The 27401-nt window shown below is 39.3% G+C and overlaps 3 protein-coding genes across 10 annotated transcripts in view; 2 read left to right on the forward strand and 1 right to left on the reverse strand.

Moving 5' to 3' along the window:
- The window catches only part of LOC113651121 (brain-enriched guanylate kinase-associated protein), a 28617-nt gene extending 22870 nt beyond the window's left edge, over positions 1 to 5747 (forward strand). For all 4 annotated transcript variants that reach the window (XM_027159793.2, XM_047821371.1, XM_027159794.2 and 1 more), the window contains 2 exons: positions 1441 to 1524; positions 2067 to 5747. In XM_027159793.2, coding sequence (XP_027015594.1) covers positions 1441 to 1524; positions 2067 to 3446 — 1464 coding nt within the window. In that variant the 3' untranslated portion in view covers positions 3447 to 5747. The remainder of the gene's footprint in view (positions 1 to 1440; positions 1525 to 2066) is intronic.
- Positions 5748 to 5854: 107 nt separating this feature from the next.
- wdr25 (WD repeat domain 25) lies at positions 5855 to 18096 on the reverse strand. 2 transcript variants are annotated; one of them, XM_027159802.2, is made up of 7 exons: positions 17456 to 18096; positions 10929 to 11076; positions 9491 to 9621; positions 8541 to 8711; positions 7070 to 7210; positions 6702 to 6940; positions 5855 to 6570 (listed from the first exon to the last, which is right to left on the reverse strand). In XM_027159802.2, exons 1-6 carry the CDS (start codon positions 18017 to 18019, stop codon positions 6719 to 6721), a joined length of 1377 nt encoding a protein of 458 aa, XP_027015603.2. In that variant the 5' UTR covers positions 18020 to 18096; the 3' UTR covers positions 5855 to 6570; positions 6702 to 6718. The 2 variants fall into 2 exon arrangements, with proteins under 2 accessions (XP_027015603.2, XP_027015601.2); XM_027159800.2 differs by having other exon boundaries at positions 5855 to 6940.
- Positions 18094 to 26052, forward strand: wars1 (tryptophanyl-tRNA synthetase 1). 4 transcript variants are annotated; one of them, XM_027159798.2, is made up of 11 exons: positions 18094 to 18213; positions 21209 to 21336; positions 21512 to 21722; positions 22032 to 22140; positions 22247 to 22366; positions 22659 to 22841; positions 23113 to 23213; positions 23315 to 23427; positions 24596 to 24769; positions 24933 to 25073; positions 25189 to 26052. In XM_027159798.2, the coding sequence occupies exons 2-11, from the start codon at positions 21223 to 21225 to the stop codon at positions 25345 to 25347; spliced, it is 1425 nt and encodes a 474-aa protein (XP_027015599.1). In that variant the 5' UTR covers positions 18094 to 18213; positions 21209 to 21222; the 3' UTR covers positions 25348 to 26052. The 4 variants fall into 4 exon arrangements, with proteins under 4 accessions (XP_027015599.1, XP_027015598.1, XP_027015597.1 ...); XM_027159797.2 differs by lacking the exon at positions 18094 to 18213 and adding an exon at positions 20441 to 20582; XM_027159796.2 differs by lacking the exon at positions 18094 to 18213 and adding an exon at positions 20582 to 20716.
- The last annotated feature ends 1349 nt before the right edge of the window (positions 26053 to 27401 follow it).

Here is a 27401-nt window from a genome sequence, read left to right on the forward strand (position 1 = left end):
CTTCTTCAGAGTTTATACACAAATGTGCAACATTTCCTACTACTGCCAGTTCTTTACAAAATGATGTTCATTACAGTTCTCATATCTTAGTCCATGACTGCTCGAACAAAAATCCTCCTAATGCTGAAAAAAGCAAATATATATATGTTTGTGTAGCTGACATTATCACACTTGCCAATCAAATTCCAGCACAAGGAATTAAAGCAATAGCAGAAGTTACAGCCTACAGCTAAGCCCCAAATAACACCGATAGAGACACCTCCTTATCTCAGTGAGCTCAACCACTGCAGACGCAAAGCTTTTTCTGATGAGCAGTGGCTCTTGATAGGAGAGTGATAGCTAGGTGAGCAGGCAACAAAAGTACACAAAGGCACCGGAGATGTGTGGATATGTAGCTTATGTGCTGTCAAGACAGTGTATAAAACTGAGAGACTGCCAGCTGTACTAGAATGTGTATTAGAAGTGGATTACAAAGTGTATCTGAGAGATCTGCTTACGATTAATCCTGGGTTTGTTTGTTTTGTTTTTTTGGTAGATTGGTTTAATGAACCAATTGACCATGTAGCATGCAATAAGGGTGAACTTTCCTTGTTATGCCCAGTGGTGCTATAAGGGCTGGCCCCCTAGTTCAGGTATATAAAAGACCCCTATCTCCTAAAGGTGCAACATGCCACTTTACATAGAGGAACATTGTTTCCTCTTACTTAGAGGAATCCCTGAACACCTTCTAGTCAGTTCTAAGGTGGGCAGGACTTGTCATGGTTCTGTATGGAACACATACAGGAACGGTTTTAACCTTAGATATGACAGATACTGTATCATTTATTGTACTGACAAGTACTGACACTGGAAACCTCTTTAATAAATTGTTAAATAAATCTCAAGTCTCACATAAATAGAAGGATCTGTGTGTATTAATCTTATCTTCAGTGGTCTCCAATCAGTCAGGGAAAATTAATTGCAGTATGTGGCTCTAAAAACTTCTGACATTTCTGCTGTAATCTCATTTTTTAAATAATTATAAAGCAGCCATCATTCCATGATTGTTAGTTTGTCTAAAAATCTGTTCCGGATGTTAATACAAAATAAAAAACTTCCGAAATGCTTTTTACTGCTTTTTCTTTTTCTGCCTCATTATTCTTGTCCTCAGCACCTTTCAAATAAAGTTACACAACCTTTCTCTGACTCCGACAATGCTAATATGTATTTGTATGCAAATATGAAAATTTCATGACAATGTATGAGTAAATCCATTGAATATATAAGACTGGGATTATTTTAGTTAGTACAGAGTAAAAATTGTATATAGGTATAAAACGTCACTCTACTCAGTGACTAATCACAGCTGCATATTTCATAAACCTAGAATTAAGCTTATATTTAATATTCAGAGAAAGTGCCGTTGCTAGGACACAGTACTGATGTGTGGCTTTCCCACAGGACCTGTACAAGAAGGACTGCAACAGTGTAGCTCAACTCTTGCACTGTGGAAAATCCCTTTACAGAGCCAAGATGCAGTCCAAGGTAATTGTACTTCTTGTGCTATTTTTCCAAACCTGATAAAAGATAAAATAAAGGCTCTCTCAATAATGCTATATGTCATTCTTCTGAACTTTTAACAATATCCTCTAGACTAGAATAAATTTACGGTATGCTTTTACTGAGTAAATTTTGTTTAGTAAAAAAATTGACAATGCTATCTTTATTCATTCAACTGTAATATTTTGCCTGGGAGTATGAATGCTGGAGCAATTTAATTTGATAAGTAAAATGTCCTGGAAGTCAGCAGAATGTTGAAATGTTGCCAGCAAGAAACACATTCACAGATGGAGTGTGACAATGTACAAGCGGCCTTAGGGTAATGTGACAGGCACTGACTATGCCCTAACACCCTAACTATGCTGATTTGTGAGACAAACCTCAACATAAATTAAAAATAACTAAATCTCTGATACACATGCTTTGTCTTCCATTTTCAATACTGCACACCTGATTGTCATGTGTCCTATTTGATTACTACTAACAAACTTTATCATCACATTTTTCCCTTCCTAACCATCTCTCAGCTGCCCACTGAGTTCCAAGATAAGGCAAGTTCTCACCTGGAGAATCATGGGCATGGGAGCAGCAAGGGCCTTTTCCACTCACCCTATTCGGATGCTGCGTCTACAGTCATTACCAAATTAGAGGAGAAGCCTGGGCCAGGGAGTAGCTGCCCAGTCACCCGCTCACCTAGTCCTCAGCCTCAAGACCCAAACTTTCTGACAAACACTGAAATGAAGAGTGTTGATACTCTCCAACACCATGTTGTATACAAATCTTCTGACCTGTACCGCAGTGACACAGCATTATATTGTCCCATGGATGAAAGGCGACAGGATCGTTGGCAGGAGCGTCGAAAGAGTGTAGACCTCCAAGGCAGGAACACCACCACTCTCCAGACCCGGAACTCTACAGATAGCAACCTGAAGGATTATACCTTCCACTCCCACTACAATGATGTGGCGCTCCATGAAGGGTCCACACCAGGCTCTAGCTCTTACTCTAGCTTTAGTGTGGCTTCAGATGAGAAAGGTCTTGCTCCCAGCACCCTTTCCTCATCTCACTTGGCTCTGTACATGGACTGGAGGGATGGTGATTACGAGTCTAAAAGCACATCTTCATATGACAAAGACAGCCAAGGATTTCCAAAGTCACACAGCTTCCAACACATGACCTCCAGCCCACTAAAGGGCAACCCCCCAGTCTACATGCGGACATCTTCGTGCTACAGCGAGCCATACCATTCACCAGGGCTCACTTCCTCCCACAGCATGTGCACTTCAGGAGTTCCAAAAGACAGCTGCAGCAGCATTCATATTCCTGAGGAGGAGCTAATAGGCCCTTGGAGGCATCTGAGTGTGGAGGATATCAATAGCTTTTCGTATCTCAATCCTGGACGCGTTTCTCCTTACAGCTTCTCTGAGCAGCACTTTGCGATCGGCCATTCAAAAATCAAACTAGGACCCCTCTACGGCAGTGGCCAGGAAGGAGACAACACCTTCCACACAGGTATGCCAGATTCCTGCTTCTCCAACTCTCCTGGCTCTAGCATGGCAACAAGCCCTAAGCACAGTCTGGGTTTGTGTAAGACTGAAAAAGGACCAATGTACCAGTCAAATAACAGCATCCAGGAGTCTAAGAGCAGCCTCTTCATTGCAGGAGTCTCAAAAGACAATGGAAGCACTGTGGGAAATGTGAATAAAGAATATGTGGACGTAAGCCCCAATAGCTCAGCAGACTCACTGCACCAAAGTCCAATGGGTGCTTCCAATATACGGCACTACAAGCTTCAAAGTCCAGGGGCACAGATGAAGACTTCTCCACAGCATCAAAAATTCAGTACAGGACTCAGCAGAAAGGACAGTCTCACCAAAGCTCAGCTGTATGGAACACTGCTTAACTGAGTCATAGCTGAACCCTCCACCCTCACCGAAACATTTGAAATACCTCATTCCAAAGTCATTATACATAAGTATACTTTCATTAATATTTTAGAATAGGGCTTTAAGTTCATATATATACTTGCACAGTATTTACAGGCTCAAGACACATTCTGCTGCAGTTAAGATACTAGCACACCAATGCCAAGGAACCCTTTAGTTATAAAAATCATGTCTAACTGCAGCGCAGCAGAAACTGTAGAGCAGCAATGTTTTGTGTGGGTTACGTTATCTAAACATAGGGTGAAGGCCTCTGCTTTAAAACTATGTCTTGAAATATGTGCATGGAGCAAATTTCAAAGATATTTCATTTTATAGTCTTTTTTTTTTTTGGTTTTCTGTTCCTTAACATGAATGAAGAGAAGTCTATAAAAATCCTTGTTAATCCTAATGAAAAACTTTCAGACTGTTTACAAATGCATTCACCGTATCTCTGTGTAGAGAATAAATAATGACAGAAAAAACATTTCCCCCAGTATCCCTAAAAAAATTTGATTCATGCTATTTGCTTTATCTTGGTATTCATTAGTTTCTTATTATTTATTGATTATCTGCGTATTGTTAACATTTATAATTTGCTGTATTTAGCTTGATCTACTATGAAGGAGTTGTAGGAGAGAGCATGAGCTTTTATCTGCTTCACCCTACAACTAATTAATAGTTGGTTGTAATATAATTATATGCAACACTCATAAGTTAAGTAAAGACTTATCTTGTGGAAAGAAAGTCCAAAATTTTGCAGAAACTGATTAGCCCAGCAGGTATGTAAAATGGATTGTGTAGTCCTTCCAAAGACAAATCCTCCATTTTATTCCTACTTTGGCATCGGATACACTGTGAACTCATATGCCAATATATTAGGCACACCTATCCTATCGGTATACTCACTGGCCATTTTTTCATCTAAGGCTAGCTGTATTTTTGCTACATTTATACATATACAGTATAAGGCCATGTTTACGTCTGAACAAATAAACATTTTGATGTACTAGAGGAGCTTCCGGCGAACATTGCTGAGTTTTTTTGAGGCATATTTTTGCCATACACTATATGGCGAAACGTTTGTGGACATCTGACCATATGTAAGTCTTTCCTAAATTGTTGCAACAAAGTTCGAAGCATACATTTGCATATAGTGTCTTTGTATATTGTAGCATTAATAATTTCCTGTCTCTGGAACCAAGATTCCTAAGTCTGTTCCAGCATGTCCTATACAAAACCCTGCCCTCAACCACACACACTTTGGGATGAACTGGGACAACAACTGCACCCCAGACCTCCTCAACCAACATTAATCCCTGATCTCATTAAAGACCTTGTGGCTGAATAAACACAAATCTCCACAGTCATGGTCTAAAATCTAGTGAAAATCCTTTCCCAAGACAGTTTGGGAAGAGAGTATAGTCTAAGGACTAAATCTGGAATAGGATGCACAAAAAGCACATATGGGTATGAGGAGGTGTCCACAAGGACCTACAAGGTAATATTATATAAATATTCATAAGTAGAACAGCAGGTGTGGTTGAGCATCAGCTGTGGACGGATAAGGCGAAAGGGCCAGTAGGTAGTATTGGAAGGTGGCGACCGCCCACTTGACAACCAGACACCCCTACTTATACTGCCCCAGAGTACACCAAGCAACACCTCCATATCCATAAACAGAAGATGGCCAGTGATGGTTTGATTTACCAAGAACTCTGGACATGACCACACCCTGTAGCTGCTGCCATGCTAATATTTACCAATTACTAGCAAAAAGTTGACACAAAACCTGAATTATCTATAATTTAATATAGTTTTTAATTGATCATTATTACTTTATGCCGATACTGAATTTACGATTGATGCTATAATTGACTAGACAGATATGGATTATTTTTGACTGACTGCAAATCAAGTATTTTATTGTATGGAAATACGGTGTTATTGTTAGTATTGGTATTTAAATTTCTTCTTTATGCTGACAATTACAGTTAATCCAATGGCCAGTGAACGTAGGCTCAAGGTCGACATACACTGGCAACTGTGTGTATGCTACAGTAGCTGAGATATTTTTAGTTGGTTTTGACATCATCTCTGTTCTTACTCAATGTTAGAAAACTTATTCACCTGTTTATGTTCAACACAGCTTTCCTTACCTGTTGTAATTTCCCAGTCCTGTTCTACCTCAGATATGTCAGTTGTTTGCTTGATGCATGGTTTTAATCCTTTCTGATGTGCTTGTTTATGAAATAAACACAAATTAGGAACATACTTTTGTTTAATACTCAGTTTTTCCTTGATGTGCGCAAATTATGACATTGGTTAATGCATGTTTTTTATCTACTGAAACAGTAATGTGACAGTAAATACGACACATGGAGAGTCTCAGAAAAGGCTAAAATTGTACGATTTATTTAATTAGCTGTCAACAATTAATCTCACACATCTGTACGTTTTCAGCTGGATTATGCTTTGTTCCACAGGTGTATAATTGTGGGAGCAAAAACAGAGTAAATGGTGAAAAACATCTGGTATGTTTTTGAAATATCACTGAAACAAACTGCTTGTTTAATGTTCCTTGTAGAAACTAAGAAATGGTTCCACAGAACAGACATTTTCACTCTTTTTTCCGTTTATGGTCATTGTCTTGCTGTATGATGATGTTCCTCGCAATCAGATTGGATATAGTCCGAATGTTTCTGTAGACTTCTGAACTCATTCTATTGCTACTATCAAGAGATACAAAATCAATAAAGATTAGCGAGCCTGTTCCAGAAGCAGTCATGTAATCCCAAGCCATGACATTACCTCCACTGTGCTTGACCGATGAGCTGGTATGGTTTGGATGACACAATATTATGATTTTTACGGCTGACCCTCAGGAGTTACTACCTCCACTCTCTCCGGTAATGACTATTTTACTCCCCAAACCAAGGAGTACGTCACCTACTTTATCCTTTTTTTTTTTAGATAAAATGGATATTTTTTGTAATAAAATAAAATGGGATGCTGTGCATTTTTAAGTCTTCACTTTAGTTCAGTTTTAATTCAAACGGCTTTCAACAGGACAGGCACAAGGCAGCTGTACAGAAATCCAGATGTAGATCTAGATTCCAAGCCAGAAGCCACAGAAGAAAAAGTTAGAACATGTACATGCTCATCTTGTACAGCTGCATTATAAGACATTTATAAGACTATTTCAATTTACTGTGTTTGTAAAAAGGATGGGATACAAACAGAAGTGGTTGTAGTTGTCAGATCCATATCTTGATCTCCCCTCCCCAGTCGCACGTGGCAAGCGTAGCAGGTATTACAGGATGGTAAGACACACACATACATGCCTGCTGATGAGCACGGAGAGTGAGCAGGCTTTGTGCGCTTTGAAACTCATAGAAGTGCACAGAGCCTGTAGAACTGCCAGTCGCCATTATGGTGCCATCTGAAGAGTACTCACATTGCACTGAATAACCTTCCACCTAAAAGATAAAAAAAGGTTAACTGGCTTAAAAACTGCTACAGACAAAAACGATGGTCACAACTCTGGTATCGATGTCACAGAATAACATACTTATAGTAAGAACAGAAAATACTGAGAACTTATTAACCTTGTGCCCTTCATATCGCTTCTTCTTGTTCATCCGGTATGGCCGCTGGGCTGAGAAGAGTGCTATGTAATTCCCATTGGTCTGAGCAGCAAAGGAGTCCTCCTGTGGGTGCATGGCCAGACTAGGACAGGTGTATCTCTCCTGCACCATAAGAGAAAGGAATCTATTCAGATAGCTCTAAATTTAAAGTTGATTAGTTGCATAATATATTCAGTGTGTCCCAAATCATACAGGTACACACTATTCTACATGATGGTGTACTGTACTTGGTACCTGGATGATGCATTTAATCAGCCAAAAAATTGTGGAATGTAGGATACCCAACGTTCGCCACAATATTTGCTTACATGGCAGAAGAGGGGCGGGGCTACCACATTTACATTTGCAGCATTTAGCAGACACCCTTAACCAGAGCGACTTACATTTTATCTCATTTTTATACAACTGAGCAATTGAGGGTTAATTAATTAAATTATATTTATTTAATTAAGTTATTTAATTATATAATTGAGGGTTAAGCCTTGCTCAGGGACTCAGCAGTGGTAGCTTGGTGGACGTAGGAATCGAACTCACAACCTTCCGTTGGGTAGCCCAACACCTTAACCTCTATGTTACCACATCCCTACCATAAATATCTGATGATATCTCAGGTCTGCAAGGCATCTCATGAACTTTTAAATCAGCCCTTGCTGTTTGATTTATTGTTTAACATTCTACTAACATTCTACTTGGGGGAAACATCTTATATGTCCAGTAAAACAAACAAACAAAAAAATAATGTTAGTGTTCACTAGACATTAAAATGCATAAACACTACTACTATTAAGAAGAAGAAGAAGAAGAAGAAGAAGAAGAAGAAGAAGAAGAAGAAGAAGAAGAAGTATATTAGTATATTGTTGTGACCAAAAGGTGACATACACCAAGGCTACAGACATTCCAACTCTTGCCAAGTTTATCCACAACAGCACACATTATTTTTGTAGGATAGTTAGGGCATCTGCTTTTTTTCTGATTTATTTCAGCTTTAATTCACTACATTCCACAGAATAAATTCACTGAATTCCACAGAGTACAAAAAGTTGTCTCTGTTAACAGTCAGGAAGATTCCAGACATTGATGAACTGACTACTTGAAATTTTCTTGTTTTGCTGGAAAAGGGACTGATGCACATTGGAAAAGTGACAGAATCATAAGGCAGGAGGATTATAAAAATATACTAAAGCATGAGGCACGCTTGGTTGAGGAAGCCCCCGGGATGTTCTATGTCCATAGTTAAAAGCGCTATACACGTTAAGTAGAATGAAAACAAAATGTCCTAATGATCATCAGAAGCGGAAAAACAAGGCTTTTGTTGATAGCCTTGACAAATAGATGTAAAAGATTTAGTAAGTAAAGTAATTACAATATACCACTGAGGCTGAAAAAAAGCAACACGTTAGCATTAGAATAAAGATAATGTAGACTTCCTTACTTGGAATATCTGGTTAGAGATTTTGGCAGAAGTCAGAAAGTCCCAGGCAATGAGGGTGCGATCTGCAGAGTCTCGACTGACCACATCGCTGCTGGACACAAATTCTTTCCCTCCACGCAGAAACAGGATGTCCAGTGTCTGCTGAATCCCAGCCTTGTACACTCTGACCATCTGAAAAGAAAAAAAAAATCTTTTAATAGATATGGACTCTTAATTGACTAGGTCTGTATACAGTTCCAGCTTTGAAGCACTCCTTGATAAAGAAGATTTCAAGATCATTTCTATTCTAAGGTTTCTAAGTATAGTGGACTGTGCTCATTAATTCAGACCTGTATTCATTAATTCAGGCCACAGTTTGGTTCAATAGGGTTCAAATCTGGAAACTGAGACAACAAAACAAACTTTTTTCCTGTAACCATTTGCATGAATGCTACATGGATGATTTTGGTTTATAATCTTGTTAATCTTGTTCATTCTTAAGCATAATCTCCTAGCAGAAACAACCAGATGTCTCAATGATGTGTATGCATAGTTTCGAGAGTAGATACAGGTTTCTTTGCACAGACTGCAATTTCTCAGTTAACAGCGAATGTGTTTTCAAGGAGCTCAGGAGAGTGACGAGTGGCTCTATGGTCCCATAGGCACGATTCAACAAGAGATTGCAGACAAGTCTGGCATTTTTACACCCAACCACGAGCTGAACAATGACACATCCACACATCCACCCAACCACACATTCATATCGCCACGTTTCTAAATATGGTAAGCATTTTCACATTTTCATGCCGTCGCATGGTTTCTAAATGTAATTGGGGCGAAAGGATCTCATATCTTATATTTATTGTCGGATTTCTTTCTTAGGCGAAGAATTCGACTATTAAACTTAGACTATTAAAAATTCATATTAAATTGCATTTTTAAAACATTACAATTTTAAAAATCGATCGTACCTTACAGGTTCGGGAATCCCATGCCTTGACCTCAGAACTGAATCCCCCACACAGAAAAAGAGCAGGATCTGAGGGCTGAAATGCAAGACAAGTGACCTTGAACTCGTTGTCCACCCGGGCAACCACCTGACCTAAAAACAGAAATAAAACACAATGCAATTGGGAAAATTACTCTGTTGAGACTGACTACAATGTTATACATGGAAACAAACTGAAAGCCTTACATATATACACGTATATATACACGTATATATATATATATATAAATGTTAGAGACTGAAGCAGTGAGGAAAAGACATGAGGCAAAGATGGAGGTAGCAGAGATGATTGGCAGAGAAAGACAGGATTAGGAACAAGCACATCAGGAGGACAGCTCAAGTTGACTGTTTTGGAGACAAGGTTAGATTGAGATGGTTTGGACATGTACAGAGAAGGGAGATGGTTATATTGGTAGAAGGACATTGGAGATGGAGCTGCCAGGTAAGAGATCAAGAAAAAGTTCATAGAGGAGATATATGGATGTGTTAAATGAAGACATGAAGGTAATTGGTGTGAGAGTAGAGGATGCCGAGGACAGGGTTAGGTGGAAACTGCTGAAAGTAGATGAAGTTCTTTTGTCAAGGTTTGTTGTGTACTTACATTCATAAAAATAGATGTTTTTGATTAATATGTCCTTGAAGTATAAACAAACATGACTAAGTCTTACTGATGAATTGAAAGGTTGAGGTCTTTCAGTTTTCATTTTTAGAAGTATTTTATTTGGATCTACTGGATTGAATATACAGTGTCTTCATTCCTTTGACGTTACAATCTAGAACTGAAAATGGATTATATGTCACGAATATACCAAATTATGCCGTTTGTAATTACCATAGTCATGTGTAGGCTAGGCATGCTATCTACAATTCTCCAACAGTGTGATCATTTTAACGGTGTTTTTATTTTCAGCACCTTGAGAAATGACCCAACATAATACCACCAGTTGATCACTTGGACCCTTGACCAATCATACAACACCATTACTTTAAGTTCAAGGCATCATGCTGTCTTAATAAAAGTAATAGATGTGGGCCAGAATTGGGCCATCATCCTGTGTCCATATTCTTTGGCCTCTCAGTAGCCACAGAAAACTGTACTTTAAATTCTAATCAATCATTCAGTATTAAATAAGCATAAGCGTAAGCATAGGGCTATTACTGATTTGATTAATCATCATACCTTATCTCTTGAACTCACAATTGTATCACTAGCTAATATTTTATGAGCTTTCTCTTCAAATACATTAGAGAAAACCCTTAACGGATACACCTGTGATAACATTCTTCTCTGTATAGCATTCGAGTGAATTTTAAAGGAGATTTTGTTTAACTCTAGAAAATGTCAAAATGTCAGTGTAGTAGCTCTGATAGCATGGAGAGAGCCGGTTCAATTTACTTACCAGTCTCCAAATCTGTCACAGAGGTCGTGTTGTCAAAGGAGCCGGAAAGGAGGCGTCGTCCACACGGCAGCCAGCATGCATCTCGTACAGCCCCATGGTGGGTGGAGTAAGTCTGAAGGCACCGCCCACTGCCAGCACCATCCCAAACCTTCAACCCCAGAGATACAATAATTAATAGATACCTTCTGTAACATTTTATATGCACTATATAGTCGATAAATGATATGCGCCCCAAATATAATCAGTAGTCATGTGTCACTTCTTAACCTGTACCTCCAACCCTGTCAGGTAGGGGGCACGGTGGCATAGTGGTTAGCACGTTTGCCTCACACCTCCAAGGTCGGGGTTCAATTCCTGCCTCCGCCTTGTGTGCATGTTCTCCCAGTGCCTCGGGGGTTTCCTCCCCCGGTCCAAAGTAGGTTGATTGGCATGGTAGGTTGATTGGCATGGTAGCATGGTAGGTTGATTGGCATCTCTGGAAAAATTGTCCGTAGTATACATGCTGCTCTTTACATGTTCCACACACACACATGCACACGCACACACACACACACACACACGCACACGCACGCACGCGCACGCACACACACACATGTTCAACAACCGACAATTGGGTTTTATATTGCATTTGTCCATGTCCTCAAATGATTGATGTTGTAGATTCTGATTTTATCTGGTGTTGTTTTGCAGCAGGATGTTTAATGCCTAGGATGTTATCTGACTAGTCTACCATCACAGCTGTTAATTGCTACATGTGACAGTTTCGTTCAAGGCGTTTCCTCAGCGTCTGCAGCAAATCAACATATTGAACCACCCAGCCTATTTCACACCAAAATGTTTTGACCTGTACCCAATATAAAGGCTTCGATCAGTCGTCAGGAGTAGATCATATGCGAACTAAACACACTGTCTCCCTCACCCACAGCCGCAGTGTAGGTTTGCAAAAGCACTAGATCACCCATAATGTCACATGTTCCTGATATTTGATATTTTCTTGGGAATGTTCACATATCATGAAATCTGTAACTTAATAGTAAACAATAAGACACTGCTATTGGAGATTTAACTTATATGGTATGCTCCTCTGTGTACTGTAGGTAAATATTGATTTCATTCTCTTATATATTTACATCTACATGCGTTCCGAACATGTAAGAAAGATAGAATCATAACTATGGATATAGGACACAAAAGTTCTGAAACCAAGATTAATCTCCAATAAAAAAATAGTGAGAATGTTCCGGACTCAGCCTTGCAAGCCCAAAACCATGTGACTACCTCCACTGTGTTTATTTGGTAAGCTATTATGTTTCCTAATTAGATCATTGCTTTGTCCACCATTTTGGTGTTTCCAAGGTTAATCTTGGTTTCAGAACTTTTCTGTATTTATCCATGAATTTCAACCTTCTGATTCCTACTGCTGATATAAACTGGTTTGCATCTTGTGGTATAGCTTCTAAATTTCCTTACTTGAATTGTGAAACCTTCACCTCTTCCATGCAGAAGTTGCTGGTGATGACACGGATTATTGATCCGGTTTGTTACAGCTCTCACAAAGCTTGCCTTGATCTTCATCTTGACCTTCTTACTGCCTGGTTGTCAGTACATCAGCGGTTTCTTTCTTTTTCAGAACATTCCAAATTGGTGTATTGGCTATGTGCAATACTTGTGTAATGGCTTTGCCCTTACAATTACCCTCAGCTTGTTTTTCCCCCATAGGTATCTTTTTGGTTTAATCCTTTTAAACAACAAAGTCAAAGGCAGTCTCTATTACAGGTGAGCCCCAGTGTGCAAACCAAGAGTAGACGTTCAGTTATGAACTGTTTTAACGATCAATCGATGTTCTAATATTTAAAAAAAAATGGGTTGCCAAGTTGTAAATGAAAGCTCATGATTTTGATCCACCGTGTCATATTCATCTTTTGATCTTAGACCAAAATGTGTATTGTGAAAACAAAAGAATGGACCTTGCTGTCCCAAAATGTTCCCAGCCTGTACTGTGTGTTTCAGAGCTGTGAACCATTCATCCTAAGTCCAGTACATCCCATCTAGACCAAATAATAAAGTCAGTTCAGACATCCAATGCATCACCACAGATGTGACAGCGCATGCTGACTGCTGGGTCACTGACATGATTAAACAAAGCGAGTTCCTGGTTTTTCCATCTATCTAGTCTGTACTATAACAATCCTACACGGTCCGTAACAGTCCAACAGTCCTAGTATGCCTTATAAATAACAAGATATGACTTTATTCACATTTTCTCTTCTTCAGATTGTCTTTTTTTCTCTGGCTATGCAAACTAATGAACTGTTTTATTTTTCCCAGCAGTCTAATTAAGAGCTAAATTTGCAGCAATCAATTTGCTACAGAGCTCAAAATTCTACAATAGTGCAGTCATGTTTTCTGCCTGTCAGTCAGCTGCACTGACAGACTGCCTAACTACACCATAAATCATTCTAGTCTCTGACAGAATCCTCATCCATTATTCTTACTCAGAATACAGAAGTGCTATAGAGCAGCAGAGATCAATTTTATCCAACTGTAATGAACAAACGCTTTATTTTCCTAGAGAACGGACTTTGATACACGAGTGACCAGAAAATGTGGTGTCAGTTCGTTCATGCTTTCAATCTCATTTGATAATACTCCGTAAAAATGAGCAAAGTGACATGTCACCGTTACGGAGGTGTACCTTCAAAGCAGCTTTCCCACTGTAGAGGTGAATGGTTACCATGACTACAGTGTTTCGTTCTGCGCTGGGCTAGATTTTGTGAAAGATTACCATTTCTTCTTTCTTCTTCACTTGGGCTGACACAATGATGATGTAATCCGGTGCATGTAAGAAATATGTAAAAAAGTTGCCATCGAAAACACATTCTGAAGATTTGGATTTATGCTTTTTACTATTTTTTTTTTATGTTTATTAGAATTTGTGCAAATCCTGGCCTCCTGGAGTACCTCAGCTAAACTTTACCCCGTGTATGCGGAAGAGGGCAGTTAGCAGTTTTTCTCAGATTTTGTCCAGGTGCTTCGTGGTGTAGCACAAACAGCTGTTCAAAAAGATGGGGAGATTGTAGATCTCCAAGGAAGCCCATGCTAGCCTTAACCCTCCATGGTAGGTAGCTGTGGTGTGATAGCTGAGAGCTTACTGGTAAGCTAGAACTGACAAATGACCATAATTGGGGAACCACAATGTACCATCCATTCATCCAACCAGTAAAACAACTGGTAAAAAAAGATCTCTAGAGTTTACATCTTTAACCCGTCTTAAATAACATACTATATATATATGAGGCCAAAACTTTGTGGACATTTGAAAATGACACCCACAGTATGTGGCTCTTCACCAGACTGTCGCCACCCAGTAGGAAGCACAGAATAGTACAAAAAGTCTCTGTATGCCATAGCTTACAATTTCACTTCGCTGTAACCAAGAAACCCAAAACTTTTACATTTATGGCATTTGGCAGACGACCTTATCCTGAGAAAACTGAACAATTGGTTAAGGGCCCAAGATTGGCACCTGATGGTCCTTGGATTTGAATTCACAACCTTCTGATTATTAGTCAAATGCTTTAACTGAGCCATGTTCCAACCTGAGCAAAGCGAGCACCCTTAAAAAACCTGGGTTGCCAAATTCGGAGTGGAAGAATTCCAGAGCCCTGACCTCAACCCTACTGAACACCTTTGGGAAAAACTGGAACTCATCCTTCTCACCCAACATCAGCACCTGATCCCACTAATGCTCTTGTGGTTGAATGAACAAATCCCTACTTTTAAATTCCACACTTCTAAATATAATTAAAAGCCTTGCTAGACAAGTAGAGGTTACAGCAAATGTGGAATAAATCTGGAATAGGATACTCAACAAAGCCCAAGTGAATGTGATGGTGAAAAACATTCACCAGGGCATATACGTTTTGTAAATGTTTAGAATCCATGCAGCCTGATTTCCAGTTCCAAATAACTTCATAAGCATGGACTTTCCATGGCATCAAATTACTGATCCAGTTACACTGTACTAGAGAAGTCTAATCTAAAAACACAAAGAAGAGATTAAAGCATGAGCTAAATAGGAGGATTTCAAATGGGATTATCTGCAGTCCAATAAAAAAAAAAAAGCCCAGTAAACAAACCCACTCAAGAGGCAACGACTAGCAAAGTGAGTACCAATTTTCAGGATGCGTGCCCGCGGGGCCATATTGTCAGACAGAAAGGCCTATATAATGATGTGCACTCGTTTAACAACCAGAAGGTGACTCTGCAGCTCCCTATGGGACTGATACAGTTCTTCCCTGAATTTCATCATTGAACACTGCACCGCACAGACGCAGCATCAGAGGGTGGCAGGCTTCATATTAAGAGAGACAGGAACAAATGAGATCTTGATAGCATCTGAGACTCAAAGTAAACAAAAACTGACGCTCGCATAATAAGCGCTCAGATGTCAGTGTATAATTTGCAACAAAAGACTAAGACACAAGAATTTAGAACGCTTGTCGACATCTCGAATCTTCCTCACCCTACGTTTGGCTGTGGCTCAAAGCAAGCCATGAAAGTGCACTGGAGGAACACTGCCCTTCTGTGGCAAACTGCCTCGCTACTGTAAGTGTTGCCTTAACAGCTTTAAACTCGAAAAGTCTTAAACCTTAGCAACACAAGCAAAGGAAGAACGGTCCTCTTCTTTCCAATGTTCTCCTTCCATGGTCTCTAGGACATCTTGGTTAAAGCTTTGGGTAAAATTCCAGCTTCCTATTCCTCATCGGTGTCAAACGTGTACTACATGTCCGACTTTTCCATTTCAAAACTAATGTAATTGCACACATTAGCATTACAGTCATCATCTTTAAATTAACTCCAAACAAGCTATTAAACTTGCACCGGGGCACCAAGCGTCCTTATAGAACGCTAAAATAAAAAATTGTTTCAGCATCATATTTAGTCAGTATTGTGTTAAACACTTAAAGTTAAATTCATTAGTGGGGAAACGTGAGATCGTAAATTTAGAACTAATCAGACTGCACAACTAATTAATATAGCTCTAAGTTGAAATGATTAAAGAGAAGAAATGAGATGAGTCGCACCGACGGCAAATGATCTCGCACCTCACCAAGCGCCTTGCACATAAATCACACCATCTGCTCTGCTCATTCCCAGCCAGCTGTCTGAACATGTGCGCTGTGGGAGTAATACTAATGCTCCTGCACACGCTGGGAGAAAAAAACTGCTCATGAATATTTCGAGTAGTAATTACGCAAAAAGGTCACGCAGACGCATGTTTTTTTTCTAAATCACTAAAAGGATGCAGTGCATGCAAAAGAGTGAACCTGCAATGCTGACCCTGTGCTTCCTGAAAAGCAGGACTAACACTCAACACGAGCGACACACACTTGCAGGGCTTCATTTATAAATGAACAGGTTGTGCTGATGTCTTGTCCCATCTCGTGCTATTAGTATTAGAATCAGTAGCTGTTTGTAATGAGGAGATCGGTCTGGTCCGTGTGCAAGCACCGTGTGCGACACCGTCAGTGAGACAAGTCGCGTTCTTTAACACTCTGATACTGTTAACCTTTTATGGGAATTGAAACAATCCATAAACAGGTTGTTTGTATTTAACAGCAATTACATTCCACTAAAAAAGCAGTAATGAATTTCATAGTTCAGTCGTTCAATTAATAAATGGACATGAATGAGGTAAAGTCCTACATAAAGCATGTTTTTTTAGCCAGTGTTTTCATTGTCTAGGCTCTTTGCATAGACTTTATTGTAGTGTTTATGCAACATTCATAAATAAGGGGTCAGAGGGTGAGGTTGCTTGCGTACTTGTACAGATACTCAGACAGTGATGGATGGCTGCAGAATGTTGAAATTAGGTCATATTGTAGGGATTTGCCTGCGTTCCGGCACAAGCTACCTGAATGGTTCTTTGTACACACTCACATTGAGACAGTAGGGAAAAAACACATAAATCAATTAGAAAATATGGCAGTTAAAGTCTAGGTGGAAGGAAGGATGGAAGGAAGGAGAGGTGGTTTGCATGGTAGGATACATGGTAGGATACATGGAAGGATACATGGTAGGAAACATGGAAGGATACATGGAAGGATGGATTACAGTAAGGAGGAAGGATTGGAAGGATGGATTAGGGAGGATGGATTGGGGAGGATGGATTGGGGAGGATGGATTGGGGAGGATGGATTGGAGAGGCACGGATTGGAGAGGCACGGATTGGAGAGGCATGGATTGAAACAACTGTAATATTTTTATATGATTCCAGTATGAACCTTGAGTATTAGCCAAAACGTAATACTGATCCCCTGTTTAAAGCAAAAGTCTTTTTAAAACTTCCTTAAAACATCAGAGGAATGGTAGCCCATATTGAACTTGAACCAGAAAACTGTATCTCTAAACCAGACAAGGAAACAGGTAAGTGGAATTATCAATGTGTAAACAGACTTTCTTTAAAAATAAATCTGCTAGAAACCTAGAAACAAAGCCGTATTACTGCAAGGTCACACTCTCACCTTAAGGGTCTTATCCATGGAGGCTGAGAGCAGAAGGTGACTGAGATGCGGCACGGGGCACCACTGTACTGTGTTTACTGGCCCTCGATGAGAATGAAGTTGATGTTGAACACGTTTGGGCAGCTCGCCTCTGACCACGTTCCTGCCAAGGAATGGCTGCACTCTCTCAGACACTTCTGTTAGAAGGCGCAGGTTTTTAGCCTGTAGGTCAGGTGAGTTTTCTGTGTTTTCCAGTGCTGCTGACTCTGACTCAGACTGCGTGATCAACCTCTGTCTCTTTGACACGTACGGTCTCAGTCCACTTAAAACCGGTGGTCTTTTTGAACACACAGACGTTTGTACAACAGGACATGCTGACTCAGGCCACTTTGAACCTTGTGGAATTGTATGCTCTTCTGTTTGGTGCTTGTGGTGATGGATATCTGAATCTGGCCTCTTTAAAGGCAATGGAACAGTCTGAAATCGTTCTTCTGATTCAGCTGAACTGACACTTTTTTCTGGAAAGTTCTCCTCTGGATCTAAACTGTCCTCACTGTCACAGTCATAATCCACCAATGAATTCATGGTGCGATGAGATAAGGAAAATTTCACCAAAAGAAATCTGTGCAGTTACATGTGTTGTTTCTGTACAGAGAATGTCGCCATCTGTCGGAAAGGTTGTGAAATAACGCTCCTGTTTCATTTACAACGCTGCGTGCACGATAAGTGGGAACTCGGAATGTTCCAACTCGGAAATCTGAAATAAAGGAATACTTACGGTAAGCTGTCACTAAGGACTGGAATTACAGAGTTGGTGGGTTCGGGCGAAATTTGTTATTACAACGAATTCACGGTTAAGCCTCAAAAGGCTGTTTAAAAACCGTTTATCACGCGGTTATTTCTTGTTTTTACATTTCACTGCGTGCGCCGCCATGTTGGCGTGACGTCACGGAACTAGGAAAGGAAGGATCTCTCTTAAAACTGCTGGTTTACAGCTACTTAAAAGGAACAACTTAAAACATCTCCTTGCGTGTGCCAAAGGTTTCTCTGCAAAGACATGAAAATATAATATCCGTGCCTACATATACATATTTAGGATACGTAGGAGAAATGCGAGTCATTTCGGCTATAGCAACCATGAGACTGTAATACATACGTTTTGTATTCCCACCCGTATTCTGACGTACTTTGCTAGGATTGGTTAGTCTCTCAAACACTAAATGCACTCGTTTCCGGGATCTGCCGTTTTATAATGACGTCACATTTTATGACGAGGCGCGTGATAAAATAAATAATTAAATAGAAATTCCCAGTGCTTCAGGTTATGGCAGTAATGTTTGATGGGGAAAATATTACAAAATAAATAAATAAAATTGTATTAAAAAAAAAAAAGAACACCAAGTACCGGTGCCTGATTCGTTCTGTCACAAACACGTGACCAATGACGTAGACGTGAACTGCACAAGAACTAAAAGCCACGTTGTTTATGCTGAACATCTTTTCAGCACATTTACACGGTCATGCTGTAATATAGTGCCATCAGAATTCGAATTGGAATCAGTTTTATTGGCCAAGTGTGTTTACACACACAAGGGATTTGGTTTCAGCTGTTTGTGACTCACACAAGTACAGACATAAATAACATTATACTATACATTTAGCTTGGACTATACAAGACAAGACAATACAGACTATACGAGACAATACAGACTATACGAGACATTACAGACTATGTGAGACAATATAGACTATACGAGACAATACAGACTGTGAGACAAAGTAGACTATACGAGACAATATAGACTATACGAGACAATACAGACTATACAAGACAATACAGAATATGTGAGACAATATAGACTATACATGACAATACAGACTATGTGAGACAATACAGACTATGTGAGACAATATAGACAGTACAAGGAATACAGACTATGTGAGACAATACAGACTATGTGAGACAATACAGACTATGCGAGACAATATAGACAGTACAAGGAATACAGACTATGTGAGACAATACAGACTATGTGAGACAATACAGACTATGCGAGACAATATAGACAGTACAAGGAATACAGACTATGTGAGACAATATAGACAGTACAAGGAATACAGACTATGTGAGACAATACAGACTATGTGAGACAATACAGACTATGCGAGACAATATAGACAGTACAAGGAATACAGACTATGTGAGACAATATAGACAGTACGAGGAATACAGAAAATATGACAGATCAGTAATGTACATAAAGTATGAGAGTGCATGGCAATAGTGAGTGTGACGTATACGGATGATGTAATGACAACAGCTCTGATAATACAGTACTTCTAGATAAGAAGCAGGGAACATAATTATGGGGAGTTGTTAATAAGGGTGAAAGAAACTGTTCCTGTGTCTGGCAGTTTTGGAAAACAAAGTTCTGTAGCGCCTGTATGCATCCTTAAGAATACACAACAATCCAGTGTATTTTTCTCTTTTGTGGGACAATTAATATGCTGCCTGTATTTTGGAAGTTCAAGTGTTATGCAAAGTCTTTGTTTGTTCCGTTAAGAAGAATCAGTTTGTCCATTTTGTTCGGCAATGAGCGAAGGTTCGTCAGGTGATTCGATGGGAGCGCAGTTTCATTGGGCTCGCTTTGTGCACAGGGGCAATATGGGAACAAGTTTGAAGCCTCTTAGTTGTTGTGAAGATATATTATAAATACTATAGCATAAAAAAACAAAAGATTACTGCAGTTATTGGCGATGAAATACAGCTCTCAAAAACGCATCTGCAAATGCTGACTATTGTCAACAAATCTAAACCACTTTTAGTTAAAATATAAAACAGGTCCCTAAATACCTTACAATAGTTAATGTATGTTTTTGGTACAATATCATCCTCTCAGGGGAATAGAGTGAGTCATAAATGTTCATATTGTGGCACAGTGATGCAAAGGAACAATTCAGCACAAATATAGGATAAAATGTTATACGTATCTGGAAATACTAAGACCCAATTCAATTCAATTCAATTAAAATGATTGCTTTAAGTAATTTTGTATGTTTGTCTAGTTTTGTTGTCCGGAACTTTATTTTGTATGTTTCACTCGGAAGCTTTTTGCTGCTACACACGTTGAGAATTCTGACGCAAGTGGTATGTATTGATGAATAAGCCGGCTACTTAAACACGAAATAACACCGCACTTCGTTTATAACGATCTGTAATTGTGATTCTGATATTGTACCTAGCAGTACATTAGCAGTACGATAAGGTCGGTGACCGTATGGGTAAGCTGAATTCAGATGATTAACACGGGCGTATCTAACTGTGGCACAGGCGTCATGGTTAACAGTAATAATGTACATTACACAGTTATTATGCTTATAATGTATGACAAGTATGTGTTCGAGGAAGACAGTTCATTGTCAGGCATTGTATAATAATAATGATTATTATGAGGTGTGCTTTATGCTAGAATGATATTAGGTGTGAGAGTTGAGAGTGAAATAGAGAAAACACACGTGACGATTTACGAACGCAGATTCGACAAATAATTCATAACTTAAAACATCTTTAGAAATATTCGTGGATTTATGTGATGTGTCTTGTTTTTCTGAATCATAATATGTTGGATATTTTATATGTATACATATATATGTTTTATATATAAGTTTAAAAAAAAAAACATCTGGAAAGTTCCCACAAGAAGTTGAACATAGAGACTAGAGATAATTTTTGCAACATTAAACTAGATATCGAGCCTTTTTTTTCCCCCCCAGTAAAAAGAGTGAATATGGCAGACTGTCAGGGAGACACAACTTGCAATTTGACCCCAATGGAGCTTTATGGGATGCTGAACCTCCAAGGAGACCGAATCCGAGCCCTAAAGTCAGAGAAGGCTGATAAAGTAAGTAATTACAAATGTATTTATACATATTAATACAAGTCTGATCATGTCTAAAAACAAATTCACAGAAACCTTAACAAGTCTGCGGTTCTGAGCATCACGTTTTTATTATCTGTAACCAATGACGTAATTAGCTAAAGATTTTGTGGTTACAGAATCTATCTCGTCTGTTCAGGCCGAGATTGATGCTGCTGTCCAGCTGCTGCTGAAGCTGAAGGCTTATTACAAAAAAAGGACAGGGCAAGAATATAACGTTGCAAGTCCCCCCACTGGTGACGTTGCAGAAAGCAATAATGGGCCAGCTGTAGAAAACGGAGATGACCAGGTGGACCCCTGGAACGTGTCCACCAGCAATGCTAAAGGAGTGGATTACGACAAGCTCATAGGTTGGTGTTGATACTGTGGCAGATTCGTTGGTCGTCTGTGTAAAGAAACCTCACCAAAAAGTACCTGCTTTGCTTTAAACAGACGTATTCATCTGTTACTGTTGAAATCTTGAATCTGATTGGTCAGATTTTTTTTTGTATACCAGAAGCTGTATTAATGACCTTGTTCTTAATACATTCGACTCTTAATACATTATTGTTTCTACATGAAAAGCTGATTTAGAGAAATATGCATGGCTGTAGGAATCAGTGGCATCACTGATTACGTCTTGGGAAAGCTTTAAATTGCAGGGATTTTTCTGTTCACAGTAAGGTTCGGAAGCAGTAAGATCGAGCAGGAACTGATCGACAGAATAGGCAGAATCACAGAGCAAACACCACACCGCTTCCTCCGCAGAGGAGTCTTCTTCTCTCACAGGTTTGAATCAAAAACCTGAATGTAATAAATATCAATGCCCACGTTCTTCTTGCTTCAGGGTTGCAATATTCTCATGTTATGGTCGCTTTTTTATTTTTGTAATTAGAGACATGCATCAGGTCCTGGATGCCTACGAGAACAAGAAGTCGTTCTTTCTTTACACAGGCAGAGGGCCTTCATCAGAAGCGATGCATGTGGGCCACCTTATTCCTTTCATCTTCACTAAGTGAGTATGTTCACGATCCGGATCTCAGAATGCAGGGAAAAGATATTATTTAAAGTATTTAAAGTATTTTTTAATTAAAGTGGTGCTGCTTTTTCAACAGCATTCAGTAGGTCAGGCCAAGATATATTAAGGTCAAGTATATTATGTTGTTTTGTATCTTATCTCGTATCTAATATCCAGGACACCGTCCTTTTCTAGTCAGACAGACTTCTGCTCATGTATCAGTTATGTTTGCAGTTAATAGGGGAGAAAGTATCTGAGTATCTGAGTATCTGTTTAATATCACCTCTAGGTGGCTTCAGGACGTCTTTAACGTACCTTTGGTGGTCCAGCTGACCGACGATGAGAAGTATCTGTGGAAGGACCTGACGCAAGAGCAGTGTTACCGCTATGCCGTAGAGAACGCCAAGGACATCATCGCCTGCGGATTCGACGTCAACAAGACCTTCATTTTCTCCGATCTAGACTACATGGGGTAAATAACGGAACAAACCCTGTGGAATACACAGATAATAGTGGATTATCGTTTGGATGGTTGTTGTGGTTTGGGTCGTGTCTTTTCACTAAACATTTATTGATTTAGCCTTAAATAAAATGTGTGTGTAAAGTAAAGCTTTAAACATTCAAGTTAATGAAACGGAGGAATTATTAAAAGATAGTTACGTAAAGCTGTGTGATCTGAAAGAGCCGTTATATTCTCTTTTTTTTTGTAATGAATGCATGATTTGTCTGTTTGTGATTTGCAGAATGAGTCCATCATTCTACAGAAACGTGGTGAAAATACAGAAGCATGTAACTTTTAACCAAGTTAAAGGCATATTTGGATTCACAGACAGCGACTGCATTGGTAAGTCACCATGAACCTAGACTACTACTGTGTCCGAAGTGTGTGTTTGTTTGTTTTTTTTTCCTTCAACAAATCTCCGCCTCTGTACTATTTGACCGAAGGGAAGATCAGTTTTCCTGCGATACAGGCAGCTCCTTCCTTCAGCAGCTCCTTCCCACAGATCTTCAGCAGCAGGACGGACTTGCAGTGTCTCATCCCCTGTGCTATTGACCAGGTCAGTGAGCTTTATCAGACCGTTGGATTATTAAGAAAGTTGAGAACAAGATATTTTTATTTTTTAATTGCTCAGGCATGCGTGAGCAAGATCATAGTGATGATGATGATGATGATAATTATACAATCAAATTGTAAACATTCAAACACCAGACATAGAGCCTTTCTCTGACACAGTTACATAGCATCTGCCTCTAATATTATATAGATAGACTGGGTCACAGGAGGGGTGTGATGTTTATCAGTAGGCTACTGGCTGCTTGGGATGAGCGTCATCACCCGTCTCAACCAATGAAAGCATTTGTTGTGTGCCTAAGAGAAAAATGGAAAAAGGTACCGAAATCTTAAATAGACATTTTTATTTTAAACCTCTTCCACATGGTGGAGTTGATAGAACTAAAGCTATTTGTAACCACTGCAAAGCTAATTTGTCATATCATCGAGTCTGAAGTGTCACTTAAATTGCTCGGAAATGGGACAGTTATAATGTTATGATCGAGGTTCTGGACTTTTTTTTTTTACAAACTAAACAAAACGTTAATGTTTTATTTATTAAAACTTTAATGTTTTATTTATACATTAATGTTTAAGTTAAGATTTACAAGAAGTGTTAACTGCTACTAACTTTTAACTGCTGTAAAAAAGCACTTTATTTGTTTAAAGTTTTGACAAACCAAATGTTATTGCACTTTTGTTCATACAGCAGTACTTTAAAAGAATAAAATTACGCAGTACACTACTTTTGATTTCATTGTTGAATTTTCCGCATCACAGAAAGATCATGCGATTAATCGCGATTAAAATATTTAATCGTTGCCCAGCACAAATTTTTATATATATATATACGTATATATACGTGTGTGTGTGTGTGTGTGTGTGTATATATATATATATATATATATATATATATATATATATATAATTTTAACAGTCATGATTATTAAAATAAAGTGTTTATTTCTGAAATTCTTAAATACCCCAAATTCTTCTCTAGTACCTTGATTCTTCACAATTACAACATTCCCTTTTTAGTCTCTCTCAGTCCGTTTGGCCCTTTTGTCTGTTTATTGTTGCTCGTTAGTGTTCTCCTTCATATCTATGTGCTCGGTATGTAAAAAGGTGTTTTTTATTACCTATTATTATTATTTTTTAAACACACCTGTATTCAGGACCCGTACTTCCGCATGACACGAGACGTCGCTCCTCGAATAGGTTTCCCCAAGCCTGCGCTTCTGCACTCCACCTTTTTCCCTGCATTACAAGGAGCTCAGACCAAGATGAGTGCCAGCGACCCGAACTCCTCCATCTTCCTTACAGACACTCCCAAACAGATTAAAACAAAGGTACCGTGCAAATCTTTACAGTCACGCACACAAACATTCGAGTGAGATCGGCAGAATTAAAAAAAAACAAAACAACAAAAAAAAACTAATCAACCAAACAAAAAGAATACAGATAAACACCAAACCTCCCTCTTGAGGCATAACCTGTATCTGCTTCACACAGATAAACAAGCATGCATTCTCGGGAGGGAAAGACACAATAGAGGAGCACAGGAAATATGGAGGAAATCCAGATGTTGATGTGTCATTCATGTACCTGACTTTCTTCCTTGAGGATGACGAACAGCTGGAGAAAATCCGACAGGTATGAAATAAACACTGCACGGCCAAATATATGACTAATAGCACAAAGAAAATGTTCTTAAACTTTTCTTGGAAGCCAACCAATTTCTACTATCTATTTATTTATTTAATTACAGGATTATACAAGTGGAGCACTCCTGACTGGCGAGCTTAAGAAACGTCTAATCGAAACACTCCAACCAATGATCGCAGCTCACCAGGAGAGGCGCAAACAAATAACGGATGACGTAGTCAAGCAGTTCATGACTCCACGCAAGCTAGACTTCAATTTCTAGCTGAAGGATTAAAAGAGGAACTGAAGGAGGCAGAAGAACTGTCAGCTGTTCTGATAGAAATGACGCTGGAGCTCATTTTCCAACACTCACTCCAATATCCACAACACAGCTCTAAGCTCTAATCAAGGCAACGATGACAACAATATGAAGTTTAAAATAAATAAGCTTACATTCAGCTAGAAGTACAGCCACACTCGTCCGACATTTAACCATCGGTAATCAAATTTAACCAGTTTTATTTCATTACATCATGTACACTGGTTCAGTAAAGATATCCAGGTCTTAATTTGGGAAGATTCAAGAGGCATCGTTTGGTAGGTTTACATTTTGATCGAAGACTCAATTTAAATCAATCAATTAAATATCTTATATAGTAAGAAGTAAGAAGTTGCCTTTGCTCCATGTGCTCAGAATTTCCATGTTGTCCTCATGCTTCTGGGGTTTTCTCCAGGAATTCCAGGATTTCCTCCCCAGTCCAGAGATGTGCATTGTAGGCACACTTGATCACACAAGATCAGACTAACCCACAAAATCAAACATTTATATATTAATTTAAAAATAAAATAAGCATTCAATGAAATGTAATGGGTTCTTTGTTAAAGCCATCTTTATCTGTTGTGAGTTTTCGATCACGGCAGACGTTTATTGTCTGTAGGAAACGGAAACAGAAACCCGGATAATACACAACAAATAGTTATACTGATAGAGTATGTTGTGATTTTCTTTTCTTATTAAGGGTGCTTTCACATCTTTAGTTCGGTTCATTTGGTCCGGACCAAAAGCAAAAAATGATCCATTGTAGCTTTTTAGCAGTTTTGGTTCCTTTTCACACCACACTGATCGTTCTGTTCCGCACCAGTTGAATCGAACCAAAATGCAATCATGTGATAACATCCACATCACTCATTGGCCACATGTCTTTGAGCGTATTTCCTAAACTGCTTCTTGATTGGTCAAAATAAACGTGCGGGAAATTTCAACGTAACTCCAGAAGTAAACAAAAAGAGGAAAATACAGGAAATACAGCATACAGTACACCATGGAGAGACGACTGTGCGCTGCAATTATGTGTTCATGGTTGTAATCTACTACATCGCTTGTATACAGCATTCTATGCAAAGTCTTAATTTCCAGAATGAAGCGCGGATGCGGCTTGAAAATATCATTTTAATGCACTGCAAACGGTGAAGACGCATCGCAAGACACTTCAGGAGGCGGTGAGCATTAATTTTGCTAAACTGTGAACTGCTCATCTTCCGAAAATATTGTCAACGACCCACTACGGCAGCTGGTTTAGTCCAAAATGTGCAATACTTTTTGCAGTTAGGTCTATTCGATCTCGGATCGTGTTCTCACCAGAGTTCGTTTGAAAGCATACCGAGACCACCTCTTCAAGGAGGTCTCGGTACGCTTGTTTGGTCCGCTTTCGGTGCGCACCAGAGTTCGATTGCTGGATTCTCACCTGCCCAAACGAACCGCACCAAATGAGCAATCGAACTCTGGTACGATTCAACCGAACTAAACAAGGCAGGTGTGAAAGCGCCCTAAATCAGATAAAGGACAAGCATTTGTCCTTTATCCTGACTGCTGGAATCTTCTGCCGAGTGCCTGAATAGAGTGAAGTTGCATTTATTGTTCATCATCTGGTGTCTTTGGTGTTCTCATGAGCTCCCCATTAGAGGTCTTCTCAGGTCTAAAAAAATGTACCCTACCCGAAGCATTTTTTTTTAACCCGACTGGACCCAAATGTTCCATAACTCTACACTAAAGTAACCGCTACAGCGTGGAATCAAAATTGATTGACAGTTCTGTTTCAACGAAAATGAGCTTACCGCCAGCCAAACGTCACCAGCCACATGTCGCAAGCAGTCTTGGCAAACAGAGGAGAGGTTGGAAAAGGACTCGAGTCGATGCACACACGCAAGATACAGTAGTTCGGGTCTTCTCGGGTCCGTTTGGTAAAAACACATTCATTTTAAATTACTAGAGACCCGATGCTGCTATTATTATACCCGACCCGTGTCCAAGGCACACGTCAAACTTTTAGACCCGAA

Source organism: Tachysurus fulvidraco, chromosome 12 (genome assembly GCF_022655615.1).
Source record: "Tachysurus fulvidraco isolate hzauxx_2018 chromosome 12, HZAU_PFXX_2.0, whole genome shotgun sequence".
Lineage (NCBI taxonomy): Eukaryota > Metazoa > Chordata > Actinopteri > Siluriformes > Bagridae > Tachysurus > Tachysurus fulvidraco.

Coding starts and splice junctions, on each gene's coding strand:
- wdr25 (XM_027159802.2), bottom strand. CDS start 18,019: ATGAATTCATTGGTGGATTATGACTGTGACAGTGAGGACAGTTTAGAT. Junction 9,622..10,928: donor TGTGACAGATTTGGAGACTG/GTAAGTAAATTG, acceptor TTCTGTTTTTAG/GTCAGGTGGTTGCCCGGGTG. Junction 7,211..8,540: donor TCTCTAACCAGATATTCCAA/GTAAGGAAGTCT, acceptor CTTATGGTGCAG/GAGAGATACACCTGTCCTAG.
- wars1 (XM_027159796.2), top strand. Junction 23,214..23,314: donor CACAGACAGCGACTGCATTG/GTAAGTCACCAT, acceptor ATTTGACCGAAG/GGAAGATCAGTTTTCCTGCG. Junction 24,770..24,932: donor CCAAACAGATTAAAACAAAG/GTACCGTGCAAA, acceptor TGCTTCACACAG/ATAAACAAGCATGCATTCTC.